The following is a 12,552-nucleotide window of genomic DNA, read 5'->3' on the forward strand; positions in this document are numbered from 1 at the left end:
CCTAAATATGGGAGTAATAAGGCCTTCCTGGGGGAGAAGAAAGCTTGGAGGCTCAACCACCCCTCCGTAAGGAGAAGGGGAATGGTTTTTCAGGAAGGGGCAGATCTAGATGTCAGATGAAGAGCAGATCTCAATTGATCCTAGGAAAGCAATCAAGCCAGCAGAGTTAATTTACTCTCCTCATCCCGGCTACAAAGACTCTCTAAAAATCTTCCTTGTCCAAAGGTAAAAGTATAGAATATGCATATGATTTATAAGAAATGTAAAGTTGTTTTCTGTTTGCTGCTAATAAGGCATTGCAAAATATTACACAGAATAACATTTGTGTTTGTGTTAAGTATTTGTCACTTGCCATAACTCCAGGAGGAGGTGCCAGAGGGCATCTCAGTTACGTAAGAACATAAGAACCAAGGAAGAGCCCTGCTGGATCAGGCCAAGGGCCCATCTCATCCAGCTTCCTGTCTCTCACGGTGGCCCCGCCAGATGCCTCTGGGAGCATCTCAGACACGAGATCCTTGTCCCCTGACCCTCCTCTCCTACATCTGGCATTTCGAGGGGCCTTCCTTCTGGAGATTGTACATCCCCATCGTGGCTTGTCACCTGGGATGGGATTTTCTTCAGGAATCCTGCCCCATCCAGTTTTCAAGGCATCTAAGCCAGATGTCACCACCACCACATTCTGTGGCAGGGAGTTCCACAGAAACCAGTTTTGTTTTTTGATCCTTTAATTTTTATCTTTTGGATTAACCCTAGCACTGTTCCTCGTGTTCCAACATTAAACCTCACACTATCGGTGCCCAACAAATCCCCCAAATCAGTCTTGGGTTCCCCTTCACTCCACAAAGGAGGTTGTTTTTGAAAAGGGGAAGAGAGCTATAAAAACCATCCCTCCTTGCAATGGTGCCGAGTTGACATCCAGACCAAATTCATAGAGTAAATCAAACTCATTCAAGGACTATTGTTCAATTTGTGACGTGAGGTCTGCCTTCCACACAGCCATGCATTTCTATAAATTCTCTAGAATTAGGGTTTCTATGTAATTCCTCACCTCCCCTCTGGCTTCGAGGATCTGGGAACAGATGACTAAATACTCCAGTGTTCCTCCAAGGGCCTTGACCATTATACGGTTTTACGTGTATAATGTTTCTTCGCACGTTGCATTCTTCCTGAAATATTACCAGAATAAGAGTTAGTCCATGAAGATCTAGAAAAATTGTGCTGGGGGGGCACAGCTCCCAACCCCACACAGCCATTGGCCGTCTTGATCAGGGCATTCAGGGAGCGATGGAATAAAAAACGAACTTGCCCGAACTATACTCACAAATAGTATCAAGTATAGCTAGTGATACACATCCAGAAGTCTACTTTGCTGCCTCTGGGAAGGATCAGACCAAACCTATTCTTGCAGGAGGAAAGGCCCTTTTCTTTCCTCCCGCCAGAAGGAGGGCTGAGGGCAGTGCTTGCTTATTTGCTGTTCAGCAAAAGCACTTTCTGGAGGGATTCGGCTATAGACGTTGAGAGGCAGATTTTGGAGGGTACCCACAAGAATACAGAGAACTGCCAGAAATCCCCTATCCAAGCCATTTTGGGAGTTTCCGAGAAATTAATGGCATGTTGGTCTGCTAGCCTTAGGAGCAGTACGTAGGACCTTAGGTCCACACTAGATTTGGGGGTATTCGTATTCCTATACGAATATCCCCCCACAGGTAGAGACAATGGATTACACTCAGGTAAAGTAAGTTAAAAGACAGACGTGTGTCTTTTTCCTCAGGTAGTATACATTTGAAATGAAACATACCAAAAAAACCTGAGTGGCACTGAAACTTTCCTCACTTCTTTTGTGTAGTTCGTAATGTTTAGAGATATGCGAAGACAGTACAGAAACCACAAAGGCTGTCAGCAGCCATTCAGAATTGACAAAATGGAGGGGGGGGGGAGGATTTCCAATCTCTCGAAGGGGCTGCAACCCAGAGAGCAGGGTTATTTCTGTCTCCCCCCTTAATTCCCCCTCCATACACCATTTCTTTAGATTTCTTTTTTAGTATGTTTTTGGGGGTGGGGAGTGGGGTTCACAGTCAGCTAGTCTCTCTTAGCATGGGATTCTCTGGCATTTGGTTTTTTAGATAGAGTAAGCTGCCTCCCCTCCTCCAGTTTGTTTGTTTTTTAAAGAAATTTATTAAATAAACATCTGACCTAAACAAGATTAATTTAACACTACAATAAAACACAATTAAATAATACACCAGTGCCACCATCATCCTGAGGCTGAGCATTAATAATGTTTTAAATTTCAATCGGTCCATTAAGCATTGTGTTCTAGTGTATCTTCTTCCATCTCATATTTAATCATGTTCATACACATTGGGTGCTGAGTAGCTACAGTCTTAGGACACAATCCGGAGATCCTTTTTTTTTTCCTCCATGGGTAAAAAGGTGTGTGCCAACCTCACATAGGTCATGCTTTCCATGTCCTGGCAGAGCGCTTCTATCAGGCAAGGGAGAGGATCCCATGGGCAGAGCATCACATAGAAGGAAATTCAAGTAGACACTGAAGATGTGGATCCTCTCTTAAAACATCCCACCTTTCATTTGCCGTTCTTAGGGCAGCATTTTGCAAAATTCTTACGCAACTCCTAACTTTCTGCTCAAGGCAGGAGACCCGAATTGGGTAGACCTACTTACTTGATGAACAGTGAGCAAATCAGGAGAGGTTGAAGGAGCGGGAACAGCATTTCCCAAGGTCTCTGTAAATTCAAGACGGAAACATTTTAATATTTCATTTCTTTTTCTTTCCCAAGTTATCCACAGTAAAAAAAAAAAGAATATGAAAATACTGATTTCTCCTATCCAATCTATTTAACTATCCTTGGGAAATTTGGGAAGGAACTGTTTAAGGAAGATGGAAACTTCTCTACGGAATGGGGAAGAAAACCTCCAAGGCTGGCCTCATCAAAGGACTGTTGTTCAATTTGTGAAGTGAGGTCTGTCACGGTATAGATCATTAAGGTTAAAACTAAATTATGAATGGGATTTGCAGTCATGGAATATTGTAGAAGGATCCATATTGGTTCTGTGTTAGCATGACTGGATGCTCCGAGGAAGTTTTCTCCTCGAGCCGGGTGGAAAATTCCTTGTAGCAGCCTTGGCCTGAGACGATAAGGAACCAAGACACAGCACCAAGACGAGGGACAACAACCCCTGTGCTGGTTGTTGTGGGTTTTGGGGGCTCTTTGGCCGTGTTCTGAAAGTTGAAGCACCTTCAGAACACGGCCAAGGAAACCGGAAAACCCACAACAACCATTAGAGTAGACATGGTCTAGAGGGGCAGGGTAAACATCAAATAAATAAATAAATAAATAAATAAATAAATAAATAAATAAATAAATAAATAAATAAATAAATAAATAAATAGATCCGGGCCGTGAAAGCCTTCGCGAATACAACCCCTGTACCTCTCGTGGGAATTGGAGGTGTGGCGAGAAGAGACAGCCCTTTACGCTGATTGCTTAGCGTCTCATTAGAGTGAAGAAGAAGAAGGGAGGTCCCAGTAAGGAAGACAATGGAGATTGGAGACAGAGAGAAAGGTTGGTTTTGGTACTGATTTTAGGACTGAGAACTAGAATGGAGTTTTGAGTTCCAGATACTAGTTTTTAGTGTTATGCTAAGATGTGGTCCAGAGAAGGCATAGAAGAAGGGGGGCTATGCCTGGCCTACCTTCTAAGCAGTTTTTTAAAGAGTTTTTTCATTTTATTTTTGCTAGCTGGAAGTTGTTAAGATTCTCACTGCTATACTTTATGGAAATGTACTTTATGCTATGCTTTCGCAACAAATGGAATAGCTCTAAATACTTAATTTTTCTAATAAAACAAAAATTCTTAAAATCCTAAGTTTGGTCTCTTGAACAGCAAATCGGCAGAGCCAGATGATAAAGGGCCACAGAGTGTGCTACCAGAGTCCTTTTTTTGACTGAGTTTTGTTTGTCTTGGCAGACTCCAAAACTCATGATTTTTATCTATGTTTTTTCTCTTTTAATTGGTTATTAGAACAGACTTGCGGAAAGGGTAAGTGTAGCTGCCTTGCTGGGTTACTGGGACTTGACTCAGCTTAATTAGGACTGCGCTTATGCCCGGACCCTCTCTGTTCAGCCGTAAAGTATATGTTAGGAGATCTTGGGGATGACAAGGCCTGCCTTTCACACAGCCATGCATTCATATAATCTCTCTAGAATGAGGGTTTACATATAATTTCTCACCATGACTCTGGCTTGAATGATCCTGCCCCAGAGGACTGAATACGCCAGTGCTCGGCCCAGCAACAGGATCGGGAGATGGTCTCACTGCGATTGTGCTTGTTCCCACATTGCCTTGTTCCTGAAATATTAACATTTTAAGAGTTAGTCCATATAGATCTGGAAAGATGGTGCTTTTTTTTTCTTGGCCCACAGCTCCCAACCCCACACAGCCATTGGCCATCCTGATCAAGGCCTTCAGGGAGCGATGGGCCAAAAAACCAACTTGCCCAAACTATACTCATGAAGAGTATCCAGTATAGCTAGTGATGCACATCCAGAAGCCTACTTTGCTGCCCCTGTGAAGGATCAGACCAAAGCTATTCTTGGTGGGGAAAGGCCCTTTTCTTTCCTCCCGCCAGAAGGAGGGCTGAGGGCTGTGCTTGCTTATTTGCTGGTCATCAAGAGCACTTTCTGGTTGGATTCGGCTAAAGACGTTTAGAGGCAGATTTTGGACGTTACCCACGAGAATACAGATAACTCTCAGAAATTCCCTATCCAAGCCATTTTGTGAGTGTCTGAGAAATTAATCGCACGCTGGTCTGTTAGCCTTGTTTGGTCAAAAGTTCCACCCATGGAAGCGCAGACTGAAAAAATTTCAAAAGCCGTGGTGGGGAATGGAGGAATCTGGAGGGATCAGGGTTGAAAAATTGTCTTAGGAGGAGTACGTAGGGGCTTAGTTCCACACTAGAGATGGAGGTATTCATATTTGTATATGAATAACCCCACCCACAGGTGCAGACAATGGATCATAATCAGGTATTTTAAGTTGAAAGGCAGACATTTCTATTTCCTCAGGTAGTATACAGTACATTTGAAATGAAAGATAGAAAAAAATTGAGTGGCACTGAAATTTTCCTCACTTCTTTTGTGTAATTCGTAATGTTTAGCGATATGCTAAAACAGTACAGAAACCAGGAGGGCCGTTAGCAGCCATTCATAATTGACAACAATTGGGGGGGGGGATTTCCAATCTCTCGAAGGGTCTGCAATCCAGACAGAAGTGTTATTTTGACACTCAGTTTGAGATTCCCTTGGCCGCTCCATCCCACTTCCCTTACTGCCTCTACCTTTCCGTCGCCCACCCTTCATTTCCCCTGCATACACTGTTTCTTTAGATTTCTTTCTTTTTTTTTTTTGTATGTTTGGGGGGGGGAATGTTTCAAAATCAGCCAGGCTGTGTTAAAAAGGGATTCTCTGGCATTATTTGTTTTAAAGAGAGTAGCTTCCCTCCCTCCTCTAGTTTGTTGTAAAAGAAATTTATTAAACAAACATCTGACCTAAACAACATAAATCTAACACCACAATAAAATACAATTACATAATAAACCAGTGCCACCATCATCCTCAGGATGAGCATTAATAATGTTTTAAATTACATTAAGTCCATTCATCATTGTGTTCTAGTCTATTTCCCTCCATCTCATAGTTAATCAGGTCCAAACACATTGGCTGCTTAGTAGCTAGTCTTAGGACACAATCCGGAGATCCATTTTTTTACTCCATGGGTAAAAAGGTGTGTGTCAACCTCACATAGGCCATGCTTTCCATGTCCTGGCAGAGCTCTTCTAAGAGGCAAGGGATGTGATGATTTGTGTTTTTATATGTATTAGAATGTGATATGTAGTCCTAAGATTGTCCCAATAGCCTCCATCTTGATTTAATGTCTGTGTCTGTGGTAGGAAAATTTTACATGCTGTGTCAGAGAAGCTTCGTTCTCTGATTATCTAGTTGCTAAGGAGAGCCAGGGAGTTACATTCCTGGTAGTCATAATAATTCTGCCACAAAACATGATAACAACTCAAGCTCCCATGAGAAAGTCAGGAGGAGGTGTTCCTTATGAGGCATCCTGGGAAGAAGAAGGAAGTTGGTAGGAGTTGGGAAAAAGATGGCGTTTGACTGAGAAAGGACAGACATATGGTTTTTCCCAAAATCCATTATAACTTTTGACTGGAGCTTTTTGCCCGCAAGGACTTTTGGATTACAACAAGAATCTAACCTTTCCTGACGGACTATGGACTATGGAGTCACAGGATACGTAAGAAAGACAACGCCTATGCATAATTCTAGCTTAGTATGTTTTCTTGTGTTATTTTTCTTCGCTGGAGTTTGTGGGGTGGTCTGTCTGACTTGATATGGAAATGTTACTGACTGAAATACTTTGCTATAATCTGAATTCTTTTCTGAATTATCTTTCTGAATAAAAGCAATAATGTTTAAGATTGCATGCATTGGTCTCTTGTAGAAACTAGCCTAATTGGCCACGAATATTTTGCTACCTTATAGAGCCCAGATTAGCCTGAGTGTAAACTCATGGACTGTCTGTGTTGGTTGCTTTTTCTTAACCAAGGGGATGGACTTGAGGAAGGAGTGTTAGTCACGGCCTGGCTGAGAAATTGGGCTCATCTTAGCTAATAAGGACTGGCTAAATTCCGAAATCTCTCCATCCCTGGCACCCCTAAATCTCCTTGGAGACGGGGGTAGCTTACAAGGGAGGGGATCTCATGGGCAGAGCCTCACATAGAAGGAAATTCAAGTAGACACTGAAGATGTCGATCCTCTCTTAAAACATCCCCACCTTTTCTTTCCCTTTCTTAGGGCAGCATTTTGCAAAATTCTTAGGCAACCCCTAACATTCTCCTGAAGGCAGGAGACCCGAATTGGGCTCACATACTTACTAGATTAACAGTCAACGAATCAGGAGTGGGTGAATGAGAAGAAAGAAAACTTCTCAAGGTCTCTGTAAATTCAAGAGGAAAATGTTTCAATATTTCCTTTGTTCTTCTTTCCTGAGATATCCACAGTAAAAAACGAATATGAAAATACTGATTTCCCCTATCCAATCTGTTTAACTATCCTTGGGAAATTTGGGAAGGAACTGTTTAAGGAAGATGGAAAGATCTATAAGGAATGGGGAAGAAAACCTCCAAGCCTGACCCCATAACTGCCAGGGTCTCTCCTCTGAGGAGTCCAAGGGCTCTTCGTCCTCCTCCTCTTCCTCCTCAGACTTCCACTCCTTAGATATGGGAAGGATCCTGAAACACATCTCACCTTTCAGGAGAGATAGCAAGCGACAGGCAGAGATATCCTGCTGCTCTTTCTGATTGGAGATCTAATTCTCCTACTACTCAGATCAGGGCTATTGGCGAGACCTCTTATTTCCACTTCCCTCCCCCTTGGGGACAGGCAGGATGGACCCACGACCACGACTGCTCTCAGATACTTATGAAGATTCCTCATCCCATCCCACTCCTTTTCCAAGAGAGAATGTAAGCAAGGCAGGAGAGATCCCACAACCATCCCTGATTCAAGAGAGCAATGGGATTGCAACTAGAGATGGGGGCATCCATATAAACATATGAGTAACCTCGCACAGATGAACATCATGAGGGTCCGGCCCCCGGGGGGCCAGACAGGCCACTCACCTGTCCGCTGCTGCTGCGGGCTCCATGCCCCCTTCCAATGGCTCCAGAGCAGGTGAGTGGACGGGCAGGCACAAGGGGGGCGGACCCTCGTTATGTCTACCTGTGCGTATACGAATATGAATAGCCCCATCTCAAATTACCAATGTTATCTCTGGTTGTGTTTCCCGTGTGGAACAGAAGTTGGAGAATGGCTGCAGGATTCCACCCGCACCACTCACTCATGTTTCCCATTAGCAACACAAATATGGGAGGGAGAAATCCCATCGTTCGCCTGCTTTTATCCTGAACTCGGGAGAAACAAGGCGTTTCTGTTGGGGAAGAAAGCTTGGAGGCTCAACCACCCCTCCGTAAGAAGAAGGGGAATGGTTTTTCGGGAAGGGGCAGATCTAGGTGTCAGATGAAGAGCAGATCTCAATTGATCCCAGGAAAGCAATCAAGCCAGCAGAGTTAATTTACTCTCCTCATCCCGGCTACAAAGACTCTCTAAAAATCTTCCTTGTCCAAAGGTAAAAGTATAGAATATGCATATGATTTATAACAAATGTAAAGTTGCTTTCTGTTTGCTGCTAATAAGGCATTAGAAAACATTACACAGAATACTATTTGTTTTTGTGTTAAGTATTTGTTACTTGCTGTAACTCCAGGAGGAGGTGCCAGAGGGCATCTGAGTTACATGAGAATGTATGAACATGGGAAGAGCCCTGCTGGATCAGGCCAAGGGCCCATCGCGTCCAGCTTCCTGTCTCTGACCGTGGTTCTGCCAGATGCCTCTGGGAGCACTTCAGACATGAGATCCTTGTCTCCTGATCCCCCCCCCCCCGCATTTGACATTTGGACGGGCCTTCCTTCGAAGCCTGGAGATTGTACATCCCCATCATGGCTTGTCACCTGGGATGGGATTTTCCTCCAGAATCCTGCCCCATCCGGTTTTCAAGGCATCTAGGCCAGATGCCACCACCACCACATGCTGTGGCAAGGAGTTCCACAGACTAACAACACGCTGGATGAAGAGATATTTTCTTTTGTCTCTTCTCACTCTCCCAACACTCATTTGGGGTGGATTCCCCCTGGTTCTGGTATTGCATGAGGGGGGAAAGAGCTTCCCTCTATTCACCTTCTCTAACTGATGCATAATTTCATATGGCTCAATCATGTTCCCCCCTCCAGCGCCTTTTCTCTAGACTATAGAGCCGCAAACGGTGTAGCCTTTCCTCAGAAGGGAGGGGCCCCCACCCAGGCATCCTTTGAGTCGCTCTGCACCTGGTCAAAATGCCTTGGTCTAGGAGGCACCCAGGAGCTTTGTCAGTCAGCCCTCAGGGTCAGATGGGGAGCTCATTTCTCTTTACTTCCAACACCCTAATTTCTTTTTCTCCACTGGAAAGATCTGTTTGACCTGTCAGGAATCCACTCTCTCTATGAAATGAAGGCAGATGAATTTTATGTTGTTTTGCCCGCTGGAGGTCCATAAGATCCCTGCACTGTTGGCATGTAAGGAAACTGAATTACAATGATCCGTTATCTTAAGTGAAAGCAGTTCTCTTTTTTTTCCCTTTAATTTTTATTTTTTGGATTAACCCAAGCACTGTTCCTGGTGTTCCAACATTAAACCTCACACCATCGGTGCCCACCAAATCCCCCAAATTGGATTGGGTTCCCCTTCATTTCACAATTAGGTTGTTTTTGAAAACGGAAAGAGAGCTTTAAAAAGGTAAAAGGCAAGCAGCCCGCCTTGAAATGGCGCTGACGACACATCCACACCAAATTCGTAGATGAATTAAAACCCATTAAAGGACTCTTGTTCAATTTAGGAAGTGAGGTCTGCCTTCCACACAGCCCGACATGTCTATAAATTCTCTAGAATTAGGGTTTCTATGTAATTCCTCACCGCGGCTCCGGCTTGAAGGATCCTCCCGCTGAGGAATGAATATTCCAGCGCTCCTCCGAGTGCCTGGATCTGTATGTGGTCGGTTGTGGATTGTGCTTGTTTGCACCTTGCCTTTTTCCTGGAATATGACCATGTTCAGAGTTAGTCCATGTAGATCTGGAGAAATGGTGTGTTGTCTTTTTTGGCCCACAGCTCCCAGCCCCACACAGCCATTGGCCATCCTGATCAAGGCCTTCAGGGAGCGACGGGCCAAAAAACGAACTTGCCCAAACTATACTCATGAAGAGTATCCGGTATAGCTAGTGATGCACATCCAGAAATCTACTTTGCTGCCTCTGTGAAGGATCAGACCCAACCTACTCTTGGTGGGGAAAGGCCCTTTTCTTTCCTCCCGCCAGAAGGAGGGCTGAGGGCTGTGCTTGCTTATTTGCTGGTCATCAAGAGCACTTTCTGGTTGGATTAGGCTAAAGACGTTTAGAGGCAGATTTTGGACGTTACCCACGAGAATACAGATAACTCTCAGAAATTCCCTATCCAAGCCATTTTGTGAATGTCTGAGAAATTAATCGCACGCTGGTCTGTTAGCCTTGTTTGGTCAAAGGTTCCACCAATGGAAGACCAGACTGAAAAAATTCAAAAGCCAAAATGGGGAATGGGGGAATCTGGAGGGATCAGCGTTGAAAATTAGCCTTAGGAGGAGTACGTAGGGCCTTAGGCCCACACTAGAGATGGGGGTATTCGTATTTGTATATGAATAACTCCACCCACAGATAGAGACAATGGATCATAATCAGGTATTTTAAGTTGAAAGACAGACATTTCTGTTTCCTCAGGAAGTATACATTTTAAATGAAAGATAGAAAAAAATTGAGTGGCACTGAAATTTTCCTCACTTCTTTTGTGTAATACATAAGGTTTAGCGATATGCTAAAATAGTACAGAAACCAGGAGGGCCGTTAGCAGCCATTCAGAACTGACAAAAATTGGGGGGGGGGATTTCCAATCTCTCGAAGGGTGTACAACCCAGACAGAAGTGTTATTTTGACACTCAGTTTGAAATTCACATGGCTCCTCCATCCCACTTCCCTTACGGCCTCTACCTTTCTGTCGCCCCCCCCCCCCGATTTCCCCTGCATACACAATTTCTTTAGATTTTTTTTTTTGTATGTTGGGGGGGGGGTGTTTCAAAGTCAGCCAGGCTGTGTTAGCAAGGGATTCTCTGGCATTGTTTATGTTAAAGAGAGCAGCTTCCCTCCCTCATCCAGTTTGTTTTAAAACAAATTCATTAAACAAACATCTGGTCTAAACAACATAAATCTAATACCAGAATAATATACAATTACATAATAAACCGGTGCCACCATCATCCTCAGGGTGAGAATTAATAATGTTTTAAATTTCATTCAGTCCATTCATCATTGTGTTCTAGTTTATTTCCCTCCATCTCATAGTTAATCAGGTCCAAACACATTGGCTGCTTAGTAGCTACAGTCTTAGGACACAATCCGGAGATCCATTTTTTTACTCCATGGGTAAAAAGGTGTGTGTCAACCTCACATAGGCCATGCTTTCCATGTCCTCCCAGAACGCTTCTGACAGGCAAGGGAGGGGATCCCATGGGCAGAGCCTCACATAGAAGGAAATTCAAGTAGACACTGAAGATGTGGATCCTCTCTTAAAACATCCCCACCTTTTCTTTCCCGTTCTTAGGGCAGCATTTTGCAAAATTCTTACGCAACCCCTAACATTCTCCTGAAGGCAGGAGACCCGAATTGGGCTCACATACTTACTAGATTAACAGTCAACGAATCAGGAGTGGGTGAATGAGAGGAAAGAAAACTTCTCAAGGTCTCTGTAAATTCAAGAGGAAAATGTTTCAATATTTCCTTTGTTCTTCTTTCCCGAGATATCCACAGTAAAAAACGAATATGAAAATACTGATTTCCCCTATCCAATCTGTTTAACTATCCTTGGGAAATTTGGGAAGGAACTGTTTAAGGAAGATGGAAATATCTGTAAGGAATGGGGAAGAAAACCTCCAAGCCTGACCCCATAACCGCCAGGGTCTCTCCTCTGAGGAGTCCAAGGGCTCTTCATCCTCCTCCTCTTCCTCCTCAGACTTCCACTCCTTGGATATGGGAAGGATCCTGAAACACATCTCACCTTTCACTGGAGATGGCAAGGGACAGGGAGAGAAATCCTGCTGCTCTTTCGGATTGGAGATCTAATTCTCCTACTACTCAGATCAGGGCTATTGGCGAGACTTCTTATTATTTCCACTTCCCTCCCCCTTGGGGACACGCAGGATGAATCCACGACCATGACTGACCTCAGATACCACGAGGATTCCTCATCCCATCCCACTCCTTTTCCAAGAGAGAATGTAAGCAAGGCAGGAGAGATCCCACAACCATCCCTGATTCAAGAGAGCAATGGGATTGCAACTAGAGATGGGGGCATCCAGGTATCCATATAAACATATGAGTAGCCTCGCACAGGTGAACATTATGAGGGTCCGGCCCCCGGGGGCTAGACTGTCCACTCACCTGTCCGCTGCTGCTGCGGGCTCCATGCCCCCTTCCAATTGCTCCAGAGCAGGTGAGTGGACGGGCAGGCACAAGGGGGGGGCGGACCCTCGTTATGTCTACCTGTGCGTATACGAATATGAATAGCCCCATCTCAAATTACCAATGTTATCTCTGGTTGTGTTTCCCGTGCGGAACAGAAGAGGGCCAGGAGGATATTTTAATTCTCGTATCTTGAAGATGAAGAATGGCTGCAGGATTCCACCCGGACCACTCACTCATGTTTCCCCTGAGCAACACAAGTATGGGAGGGAGATATCCCATTGTTCGCCTACTGTTATCCTGAACCCGGGAGAAACAAGGCGTTTCTGGTGGGGACGAAAGCTTGGGGGCTCAACAACCCCTCCGTAAGAAGAAGGGGAATGGTTT

The 12,552-nt window shown here is 44.4% G+C and overlaps 1 protein-coding gene across 7 annotated transcripts in view; it reads right to left on the bottom strand.

The window, feature by feature from the left end:
* The window catches only part of LOC140702815 (solute carrier family 9 member C1-like), a 117,341-nt gene that overhangs the window by 20,510 nt on the left and 84,279 nt on the right, over positions 1–12,552 (bottom strand). For 4 of the 7 annotated variants that reach the window (XM_078381985.1, XM_078381984.1, XM_078381986.1 and 1 more), the window contains exons 28-33: positions 11,389–11,450; positions 9,599–9,716; positions 6,967–7,028; positions 4,253–4,370; positions 2,683–2,744; positions 1,049–1,166 (exon numbers count right to left, since the gene is read on the bottom strand). In XM_078381985.1, coding sequence (XP_078238111.1) covers positions 1,049–1,166; positions 2,683–2,744; positions 4,253–4,370; positions 6,967–7,028; positions 9,599–9,716; positions 11,389–11,450 — 540 coding nt within the window. The remainder of the gene's footprint in view (positions 1–1,048; positions 1,167–2,682; positions 2,745–4,252; positions 4,371–6,966; positions 7,029–9,598; positions 9,717–11,388; positions 11,451–12,552) is intronic. The other 3 variants (XM_078381982.1, XM_078381983.1, XM_078381981.1) reach the window with 3 other exon arrangements.

This window comes from Pogona vitticeps, chromosome 15, assembly GCF_051106095.1.
Source record: "Pogona vitticeps strain Pit_001003342236 chromosome 15, PviZW2.1, whole genome shotgun sequence".
In the NCBI taxonomy this organism is placed as follows: Eukaryota; Metazoa; Chordata; class Lepidosauria; order Squamata; family Agamidae; genus Pogona; species Pogona vitticeps.